This window comes from Dromaius novaehollandiae, chromosome 15 (assembly GCF_036370855.1).
Source record: "Dromaius novaehollandiae isolate bDroNov1 chromosome 15, bDroNov1.hap1, whole genome shotgun sequence".
NCBI classification, from domain to species: Eukaryota; Metazoa; Chordata; class Aves; order Casuariiformes; family Dromaiidae; genus Dromaius; species Dromaius novaehollandiae.
Window position 1 is genome coordinate 3,607,781 of NC_088112.1, and position 11,275 is coordinate 3,619,055.

At 42.1% G+C, this 11,275-nt stretch overlaps 1 protein-coding gene across 2 annotated transcripts in view; it reads left to right on the forward strand.

Annotated features, from left to right (window-relative positions):
• Positions 1 to 10,946, forward strand: part of ETF1 (eukaryotic translation termination factor 1) — a 28,577-nt gene extending 17,631 nt beyond the window's left edge. Inside the window, exons 5-11 of one of the 2 annotated variants that reach the window (XM_064520813.1) lie at positions 2,393 to 2,531; positions 3,453 to 3,643; positions 4,170 to 4,299; positions 5,068 to 5,223; positions 5,800 to 5,864; positions 7,082 to 7,229; positions 8,782 to 10,946. In XM_064520813.1, coding sequence (XP_064376883.1) covers positions 2,393 to 2,531; positions 3,453 to 3,643; positions 4,170 to 4,299; positions 5,068 to 5,223; positions 5,800 to 5,864; positions 7,082 to 7,229; positions 8,782 to 8,864 — 912 coding nt within the window. In that variant the 3' untranslated portion in view covers positions 8,865 to 10,946. The remainder of the gene's footprint in view (positions 1 to 2,392; positions 2,532 to 3,452; positions 3,644 to 4,169; positions 4,300 to 5,067; positions 5,224 to 5,799; positions 5,865 to 7,081; positions 7,230 to 8,781) is intronic. The other variant, XM_064520815.1, reaches the window with a different exon arrangement.
• The last annotated feature ends 329 nt before the right edge of the window (positions 10,947 to 11,275 follow it).

Consider the following 11,275-nt stretch of genomic DNA (forward strand, 5'->3'; position numbering starts at 1 on the left):
CTGGATGTGTGTGGGGAAGTGAAAGCAAGAGGTATACAAGGGAATTCAGGAGGGAGAGGTGCAACTCCAAGGGAGATATTTGTTACTGCAGTTGTTGCCCTGCTGCCATCCACCCACTGGCAGTGGGTTGCCTTCTGCCCTACCAGAAAAGGGATTAATTTGGTCTTGGCTGTAGCTCTTGCTTCAGGGCACTGATGCTGTACAAAAAAAAGCTGCTGTGGGCTGTTCCCCGGAGGCAGCTGTAGACACTCTTGCTGATGTGCTCAGCAAGAGTTGCAATAACTTGAGAGGAATTTGTGGTAATGGCTACTATTGATAATGTGACACACCAGTAGCACCTTTCTTCATGAGCCGTGTGCTCCCCTGTCTTTTTTGGATATATTCTTAGTTTACTTGATATTGTCTGCACTGCAGAATCAAATCTAGCTGTAAAAGTGTACTATGTATCTCAAGCAAGGAGAAGATGTTAGCACTGGAGTCCTCATTTGTCTGTTACTATCTCATTTGCTTGTAGTGGTTCCCAGTATGCAGCTAGGACTCGAGATGGGGCCTCTAGCTTGGTAATAGCAACAGATTTCATATGAAAGTAAGGACACTTAAAGGAGCAGAAAAAGGATGCAATCCTCTACTTCAGGCTGAGGCTGGAAAGAAGAAACTCAACCCAGGCTGATAGACCAAAACATAAAAGCAATAGGCCCTTGTAAGCTTGACAGGTAGAACAGTGGAACTGCTGACATAGAACTAATGAAGGGGAAATTGGGGATCGCTGATCATTGGATACTTAATTAAAATAAGAGGGAATCAAGAACATGAGAGCTGTAGTAATTTGTTGCCTGGCAATGATATCAGATAAGATATCCTGTAGATATTTTATTGCATGTGTGAAACTGAAGTAACTTCCCAAGAGGGATATGAACCCTGATGTGTGTCTGAAGGGTAGGATTTACAATGACTTATTTTGATACCTTGGCTTGAGCATTCATACCAGTCACACAATTTGCTTGGCCCTGTCCCAGTTAAATAGATTGTAATGTAATATACCACTTCCTTCTCTCATTCATCCCACTGCTGAGGAGTTAATACAAAATATTTATTTTGGCCAGTAGATTCTACTAAACCTCAGTATCTGTTTCTTTTAAGCTTGAAAGCCATAGACTTGGCTGTGTGGATTTTGGATGAAGATGACTGTCTTACTCTTTCCATTCAGTCGAGTAATCATGGAGGCAGTTAAAGGTCCTGTGGTGTAAACCAACACCATCACTCTCTCAGTATTGAACCAGTGACTTAAAACTACCTGTAACTTGACAAATCTTCCACCCTGCTAATCGGTTTCTGCCACTCTGGTTATAATGTCAGAGAGAGCATTCTTGCTGTTATGTTTGGGCACGTGTAGGTGAACAGCAGTGTGAGGTTGCTGAAGGTACCTCCCAGTTGGGCCTGCCACTAAGAGCTGCCAGAGCTCCCTCCGCAGGGCGGGTGTGGAATCTGGGTACCAGGCAGTGTCCTGTAACACCAGAACTGGCTCTGGGCAGGAAACCATAATCAGTCTTAAATGTGCTGTGCAGGGACCCTTTAGTCTCCTGTCTCTTCCCCAAACTCCAAGTGAAAGCAGCAATTAGACAAAAGATATTTAGAGCCTTTGATAGCAAGCAGTCTTTTAATTCTTAGCCAGCTTGAGCCACCTTATGGAATGAGCTTAGCCTTCTTTAAAGGGAAGGTAGTTGAAGGATAAGTGCTTTTTCCAGCAGATGTTATAGCTGTCTTCTCTATAGCCAGTCACTTACAGGACAGTTTTAATTCTGCTTTGTAAGGCTGAACTTGTCATAGCCCCGGGGAAATTCATCCTTCTGCCTTTGGGACTTTCTGAAGTCAGCAAGCATAGCAAAACAGTATTTGTGATAGCTGGCAAGTGGAAAGTCAGGCTATATTGCTTTGTAGACTAAAACCTAACTGACGAATAGCCTGATCAGTGGTCTGAGCAAGTTCTGTTTTTTCTGGCTGGAATGCTAGGAAAACTACTATTCCAGTTTTGCTGACTGGAGAGGTGATGCGTTTCACTTTGTATTTTCCAGAGCCACTCTTTAGGGTTTTGCATTACACCTGCCAGTGATGAGCTGGTAATGCTGGGAAAATAGCTGTTAAGCTTAAGTGTTAGTTTCCTTTCAGCTCTTGGCAGCACTGTGTGAGACAGAAGTACTCTTGACTCCTTATTCTGCTACTTTACTTTTAGTTTATTGGTGAAAATTGCAATGATCACCTACTGTATTAAACTTTCTTGAGGCTTATTGTCCTTCATAGTCTTTTGGAACGAGATAAACTTGAAGGATAAACTTGGTCTTTCTAAACCTTGGTAAACTAATGCTTACTGCTGACAACGTTGTTTCTGTTTCAGGCTCTTACAGCGCTGCTTTCTGACGACAGCAAGTTTGGCTTTATTGTAATAGATGGTAGCGGTGCACTCTTTGGAACCCTTCAAGGAAACACGAGAGAAGTCCTGCACAAATTCACTGTGGATCTTCCAAAGAAGCATGGTAACACAGTAGTGACTCTCTAAACTGTTTGCAGCAGCAGATGATAGGATGGGGTGTGGGGGGAGAAGAGCAGGAAACTTCAGCTGTAGGTGTTTAACCATACTCAATTCCTTGCTCCCCTGAAGTCTGCCAGCAAAGCCTCATAGTTTGAGTCTTGTGACAAGATTAAATTAACATAATATGCAGTTGATCTTAAAGTGGCACTTTATTTTTCTTGGCCCACTTGACCCATTGTTTGGTTTTAGAACAGCCTTTTGTAAAGATTACTAGCGCAAGTAGTAATACCACTTGGTAGTGTCCTTAAGTTTTGCATCTAATGGTGTTGCATGCCAACTACAGTGAAAAGCAAGAACCTGTTCCTTGCAAGAAGCACAGAAGCTTAATGGAACAAGCAAATCTCTTGTTCCATTATATGATGCTGTATTGTATATTGAATTCAGAGAATTGCCTGTTAGCTACTCCTGTTTTACCATCCTTCTCTGATGTAGATTGGGATGGGACAAAATGTGGTAGGAATGTCTCCCCAGTAAGCTAAGCCTAGCAGTGTCTGTGCTGGAATACATTGCATCAGCAAGAAAGGTATGTGAGGCAGTGTAATAAAGGAAATGGCAATTAATGAAGGTACAGGATATAAAAATTTTGAGTGTCTATGCACATTTTCTATAGAAGGCTATAGTGAGTCTTTGAAAAACATATTTCCCCCTGTGGGATGCATGGAGAAAAATCGTTCTGTGAATGAGCACTCTATTCACTTGCTGTTTCAACTGAATGCCCCTAGCTCTGCTTGTGGCAAGCTAATTCAGGAGACTGCATCTGCCCTTGGCTTCAGTTACTCAAGGCCCAGTTGGGACCATGTACTAATAACCTCCTAGAAATGAAATGACTTCCAAATTGCTACCTCACATCTGTTCTTTCTTAAAGGTAGAGGAGGTCAATCTGCCTTGCGTTTTGCTCGTTTGAGAATGGAAAAACGACACAACTATGTAAGGAAGGTAGCAGAGACGGCTGTGCAACTGTTCATTTCCGGTGACAAGGTGAACGTGGCTGGTCTCGTTTTAGCTGGATCAGCTGACTTCAAAACTGAATTAAGTCAATCTGACATGTTTGATCAGGTGAGTGTCCTTTTCTGAGCAAAGCCCAAACTTTTAAGCTGTCAGTAGTAATGTGATATTAGCAGTAGCTCTGATATTAGATGCATTTGAAGAGGAATGTCAACTTGGTGTCTTAAGTGATTTGTTCAAAATATAAAATCTGATATATTCTAAAGAGGCCTCCCTTTCCTAGTAACTTCCAGCAAGGAGGTAAGATCTCATTTTCTTAGTAACACCGTTACTAAGAAATTTGTCCTCCCTGGTTTAGAATTGGCATTCGTATGCTTTGTGTTCCGAAATCTAAAGTAGAGGCTTTAGTAGAATTAAACTCCACTAAACCTAATCTGTCTGGCCCTGTTGCCTGAATGTTGCGCTTCAATATTAAGCATTCAGAGATCCCCCTGACTCGGAACCTGTGCTCGCAAGTGAAGTAAGATAGATTAATGCTGTGACTCTTGCCAGGTACTTATTCTTGTGGGGGTTATGAAGTAGTTTTATGGCAGTGCTGTGTAATAGACTGGCTAACCCTGTCTCTTTTCATGTTTAGCGGTTGCAATCCAAAGTGCTCAAACTAGTTGACATTTCATATGGAGGAGAAAATGGATTTAATCAAGCAATTGAATTGTCAACTGAGGTCCTCTCCAATGTGAAATTCATTCAAGAGAAGAAACTAATAGGTATATGACTGCGTGTTTAGCTTTCTCCTGAACCAAATACTCTTGATCAAACACATTAATCTTCCTTTAGACCTTCTGGTAGTGCCTCTGCATGCTAGCTCAGCCCTGCAATGATTTCAGAGTTGGACAGAATGGAACTTCTAGTGATTCTTTCTGAAGTTCTCCAGACACCTTCTCGATTGCTGCAGGACTTAGTGGGACGTTAAGGAGAGTTGTTTTTTCCACCAGGCTCCTCTGATCCTGTTTATTCTTCCATCAGATTGCCTTGGTTTCAGGCCATCTGGTGAAACTGGGGTGGGAAGAGAGGAAACGTCTCCTCAGATTCCTTGCATCTTTGGCAAGATAGGAGTTAAGGTTTTCTTTGTTTTAAGATGGCAATAGAAGTGATCCCTTGTCTGAATTTTAGCAGCCATGTGTTGCCGCTAATAAGAAAACGCAGCAAGAGGGCAATAGTAACAATAGCTACCTTACACTGATGAAGGGAATAAAGGTAAATAGAGCCTGCTTGTTGATTAGTCCAGTGATTGTTGCATAGCTAAGTTAAACTTTTAAATGGAATGAGACCCCTGACAGGCTGTGTTTGATAGAGCTGATTTTCCAGCAGTGAATCCTCTGAATTACATGCTTTGATACGTTGTCAGATTCCTTGTTCCCTTCAGTAATGTTGCAGTTTCTCTTTTCAGTCTTTTTATTCAGATTAGGCTTGTTAAAATCCAGGTGGCATGGTCTGTGTTCATGACAATCTGTTTCTTTGTATCCTGACCGCAGGACGATACTTCGACGAAATCAGCCAGGACACAGGGAAGTACTGTTTTGGTGTTGAAGATACACTAAAAGCTTTGGAAATGGGAGCGGTAGAGATACTGATAGTCTATGAAAATCTGGATATCATGAGATATGTTCTGCACTGCCAAGGCACAGAGGGTACGTGGTGCTTCTGTGAGGCTAAAAGGTCTATGAGGAGATTAATATCTAAGCCATCTCATAGATTACTCTGGGGGAACTGCCTAAGCAGATCTGTAAGGACTCCATCAAGGAGATGTTGTATGGGCAAGTCACTAACTTGCAGCTTCCCTGCTACTGTGAAAGTAGCAAGCTTCCTCTGTGGAGAAGGAATTGCAGTGCTGAGGTGGCAGTTTGTCACAAAGCTAGCATCAAACCTGCCTCTCAGCTGTGTGCGTGTAAATGTGACACTAGTGCATCTGAGGGGAGACTGCCTTGACTCTGCTGGCCAGAAGCAAAACTCTTACTGGCCCTACATAGCCTTATTTCAGCCCTTGTTTTGGAGGTTTTGGTTTGGAGAGGAGGGGTTTTCTTTTCCTGTGTGCCCAGTTCAGTTTCCTGTATTCCCATAGAGCTTCACCTATAAAGGAAGGCAGTTCCAATGACCAAACCCTCTGAGCTGTAATTACTGGTCGTCCTCAGTCTCCTGCTGTTTTTAATCCACTTCTGGCAGTCTCATCCAACCTAATACTGTTCTTTTTTTTTCCCCCTTCTCAGAGGAGAAGATCCTGTATTTGACACCAGAGCAAGAGAAAGATAAGTCCCACTTCACAGATAAAGAGGTATTTCAGCTTTGGGGTTTGTAGATTCATTCTCCATGTGCTGGTGCAGCACTCTGAACTTAGTTTGCACTCACGCGAGTGTGATGACCTTTCTCTCACTCAGATGAGACTTTGAGAGAACACTGTGGCTTCTGCTCACGTGCGGTATACCCCCTGGATCCTAGCCTTGCTTTTCTCTGATTTTTTTCTTGCTGCTGGTTCTGAAGTTATGTAAATCAGTTGAAGTTGACAGCAAGAAAGGGGTCTTTGACCACCATCAAACCACCCACTAGAAGAGTCTGATATCCACTATGCGTCCTGCAGGCTAAGGTCCCAAACCATTACTTCCTGCTGTTTGTGCATTGATTCTGTTGCTGCAAAAGAACTGTGAGGATTGAAACTGTTACACAGGTTTGAGTGAAAGGATGAAAGGAAGTGTTTGTTTCTAGATATTTGAAGTGTGGATCTGTCATCCACTGCTTATGGGGTTCTTGCCTGTAAAGGTCAGAGAACCCTGACAGGGCAATTCTGCATTACTCTTACTGCAGTGTAAGCTGAGCAAAAGTCTGCCCCCTCACAAAAAGGTGGGTGAACTCTGCCTAATGTGACTGCTAGGGTAGTCATTTCCAGCTGCTGCTCACCCTGATAGAGTAATTGCCAATTCCTTCTGTGCACAGAAGGATCACAGTGTTACTTGCCATGATGTAATGTTTCTATGCTAATAATCGCTTGACCTCTTACTTCTAAATCTCTGCGTCTTCCCTCTGTATTTGCTTGGATCAGTGTTTCCCAGAGTAAACAGTGTCCAGTTAGATGAATGTTGATGGAGTGTTTTGTGGGGTAGAGAGTAATCTCTAAAGAAACAGTGAAAACTAAAGGGTGTGGCATGAAGTGACAGTTGAGCAGAACAAATAAGGCTATCTTCTCTCCTACACTAAACTGCATAGTATGGAAGCCCAGAGCAAGACCTGTCAACACCTTAGTTTCTTAGCACCAGGAGTCCTGTGCTTGTGCCAGCACTTGTCTGATACATTTGTATCAGGAATGCCTACCACCTGGACCCTGGCAAGTGTGTCAGATTGCTCCAGCCTGCAAAGCATGAAGGGAGGTGTCTCTGTCTTATGACAGAAAAGACACTATTGGTGTCCATTAAGCCAAAGACAACTTTTGGTGTGAGTTTTCTCAATAACTAACATGCAATGACTGTAACATCATTTGTTTTTTAAATGTCTACATAGACTGGCCAAGAACATGAACTGATAGAAAGTATGCCCCTTCTGGAGTGGTTTGCAAACAACTACAAGAAATTTGGAGCAACATTGGAAATTGTTACAGACAAATCACAGGAAGGATCCCAATTTGTGAAAGGATTTGGAGGAATCGGAGGTAAACTGCAAGAGAAAAAACATGCATTTTTTCTAACAGTTGGTTTGATTAAACTAGTGCTAACACAAGCAGAGAACCAGACAAATCTGACTCGTACTAGTCATGATACCTGTGTAAGAAATTACTGTGTTCAGCAGGAGTCTCCAGGTGAATTATGGGGGAACCACGTTCAGCAGGATGACTCTGCGTGTTAAGCAGCTGTCACTCTGAGACTGTGCTTCCCAGATCCTTTTGTCCTTCAGAGGGCACAGAGGACAGGCTGTCCTTCTTTCCAGCTGCTGAATTTCAAAAGGGCCTTGAATTGCCTGCTCTGTCTCTCCCCAGCTGTTTTGTGGAATATGCTTTGCTATGTAGAAGTGGTGTATGACAAACTAGCCTAACTCCTGAAGCAACTGGATATCTGTTGCTTGTCCCTCAAAGTGTCTCCATACTTCTACCCCCACACCCTGTTCTCCGCTTCTTTTCAAAACAAAGTATTTTAGCCCAAATTCATGGAGAAGTGAAGCTTCTGAAATAATTCAGTCCTTCTCTTGAACTCGCTGGGCAATATCAGCCAAGTCTGACAGTGGTGCAGATAATTGTTTCCTCAGTTTGACAAAAATCAGTATCACAGTAGAGCAAAGACGCTCATCACAAACACTCCTCTCTCCAGACAAATGATCCCATAACAGTGCTGTTGCTTATTTGCTGATAAGCCAACCGCTGCCAGACAATCAGCATGTCTAGCTCTGGATTAGCTGAACACTTACCGTGTCTAGTTTGATGGATGTGAAATAGAGGTGAATTATTGTAGAAAGTTATAGGGGGCAAGGGACACCAATTGCTAGGAAATGAGCTTGAATAGTTTGGCTACATGTGAAACAAAAGGTTTCTACATTTTCAGGGTTTAGACTTCCAGGAGCCCTTCTCAATCTGCCAGATCCGCCTTCTTTGCCTGGTGGGATTGTTTGCTACCATGCTCCAGTCCCTGTAGTCTTAAAAGGCTATTCTTCTTGAATACACCTAAGCAAATGATCCTAGGAATAAAGGCTTCCCAGAATCCTGGGTTGAGGTGGGGGGAAAAAGAGTCCATGAAGATTGCTACTAAGCATTGCTTGTATTCCCTTGTAAAAGCTTATTTCAATGTCAGCTGCCCTCTGAATTTAGCTGTGCAGCCTTAAAGTGGAGCCACTGTCTAGCCTGTGCAATTGTATCAGGACAAGTGATCTGTTCCTGGTATAGCCTTTTTGGAGATACAGTACTCTTAGCACAGGTTCAGCTTTGCCAGCAGAAAGCTACCCTTGCGCTGGACAGGTAGGTGTTTATTCCTTTTGGGAATAAATTATCAGGCTGATGTGGATGTGAGAATCTCATGTAGCTGAGTGTCTGCTGTCAACCATCGTAGTTTGAGCCCATCTTGCAAACCAAGTGGTAAGTCAGCTTGAAAACTTAATTAAGGAACGGCTGACTTGCAGAGACTTCAGCGCGTTTGTGTGAGGGCTCACTAAACTGCTTTAAGTGCCTTTATAGTGCTCTGAATTTTGAAGAAGCTAAAGTGTCTTGTTTTTACTAGGTATCTTGCGGTACCGAGTGGACTTCCAGGGAATGGAATACCAAGGAGGAGACGACGAATTTTTTGACCTTGATGACTACTAGGTAGTCGACCTGGGTCCGGCAAAACGTGCCTCGCCCCTCCAGCATCCAACCCAAGGAGCAAACTCATGGTGGAAAACACAACAGATCCCTGCCTTAGAATTGGAACATTTCCAGAACTTGATCCACAAGCATTGGATTTAAAAAAGCAAAACCCTACACTTTGATTTGTCATAGTGTCAGTACAGCAGCAAACTACTAAGTTCCTATATGCCACTTTGGACTAATTTAAAAAGAATCCTGGTTTTTACTTTTACTCAATGGTGAAATTGGTTGCTCTTGTATTTTATGAAAATGATTTTTTTAACCTTCATGATACATTAACTGCTGTAAACCTCTTCCTTCAAAAATTAATAGAAGTAAGATCCTACTGGTTTGTTTCTTTTTACTTTGATTGGAGAAATCAATTGCTGCATTTTGCAGCGACATGACCCATTTACATGGCATTCTCAGCTTAGACTGCAGAAGAAACAATGTAAGGAAATTGGAGCCATTCATTCTCCTCGAAAGAATGAGAAGGCACTTACCTAGAGTGCTAGCTTAAAAGGTGTGGCTTGCAAATTCAGGTGGTTTGGGGAGGCTTACCAGCCAAACGTACTTTAATCTATTTGCAGAAGCACTGCTCTTACAAACTAGGAAATGCACTTCATTGATTGCAATGAAAATGCTGCTGAAGTCTTAGGCTTAATTTGGATTTGAGCAGTGCAGCCTTCAGTTTTCTTTTTTTTTTTTTCCAGTCTTTACAAAAATAAACATGCGATTTAAGTGAAGTAAGGTACACTTTGCTTTGTTTTGTTCCTCAGTAAGTGGTGGTTTTTTTTTTTTTTTTTTTTTTTTTTTTTTTGCTTTAGGACTGCGTAAGGTTTCCTTGATTATGTGAATTTGATTGAACCCACAGTTCTTTAATGGAAGCGGGTATTTTACAGGAATAACAAGTGGAGTCCTTGACTGAAGCCTTAGTACTGGTGCATTTGGAACATTTAATGCTAAATATTTTGAACATTAGCACAACCCACTGGGACATCCATTTCCCAGCACTAAGCAAGTCTGTCATATTGGCTCAACAAGTGTCCTGTAAATCTGATGCTGAACTCAAATGCACCCTAAATGGGTTAAAGCTTCTGGTTGCATCAAGACTCGAGAGAGCTTTTTGTCATGCCCGCTATATAGAATGCGTTGCAAACTACTAGAAATGGCGAAGGGTTTTTCAGATGGTCTTGCAGGCAGAGGGCAAAGGTAACATTGGCACAAAATAATGCACAAATCTTGCTTCTTTTTCTGGGTTATTGGGTTCTCTGATGGGCACTTTTAACAGCTTAGTGCCTGATAGCTCTGTTCTTCACCAACCCTGTCTCTCCTGGCGCATCAGTCGAAAGCAGCTTCTGTTCCCAAGTTGCATACCTGCCTGTCTTTCCAATAATCCTGTTTCACTTGAATGGAGGGGGAGCTTGTCTTAAAACTTCTGCCACACTGTTCTTTGAGGTCCAAAATTACTGTCATTGTGAGCAATATAATTTGTAACCCTGATTTGTAACCCTGATTTATAACCTGGCAGATGACTTTGCTGTCATTTTCACATCAAAGCTGGAATCTCTCATAGAAGGTGACTGGGTCTGCCATAGACTTGCACAAACCCAAGCTTGAGCAAGTTTGTGGTCTTCAAAGCGGTATGTTCTGGATTTTGCCATTGTAAATGGGTCTAATGTGACATGACAAGACCAGAAAAATTGGATGTAAATTTACATTTTTGAATATACTGCTTGTTGTTTCACATGATACATTAGGGTATGCAGCTCCTTTTTGTAGTTTTTATTTTTACTATTTAAGTTTGGAAATGATGCCAAATTTTTGTATTTCTTTAATCAATGTGTTCTCTTCAGTGATATATATTGCATTATATATTGATGTGTATATCAATATATACTGATATGTATTACACTTACACATACAAACACATTAAACGGGGGTGAAAAATCCTAGCCTTCGCATACTATATAGCCTCTGCAGAGAGATCCCAAGCAGTGATATCTTGGTGTTGTGATGTACAGAAATGGAGAAGAGTATTAAACCATATTTAAGAATATAGTATGGACTCCTGATTTATTTATCTTTTTCTAGTCCAGGAAACACCTGCTTTACTCAGTTCTGTGCCAGCAAGGCTTCAGATCAGTACCTGAGTCTTAAGGTGGCTGTTCCATAGCTGATCTTGAACATTTTGTTTCTTCATCGTGCTGAGCTGCGCTCTCAAGGTGTAGCAGAAATCAAACTTCAGAGGTTTAAAAGTGTGTGTGGGGGGAGCCTACAAATGTAATCAACTCCATGCTGTGAGTGTTAGCTAAGGTGGTCTTCTGAACAACTGAGAAAGCTGGAGAACTATCCTGCAGCTGTAGGAGCCTGCCCCTAATATTCCATGC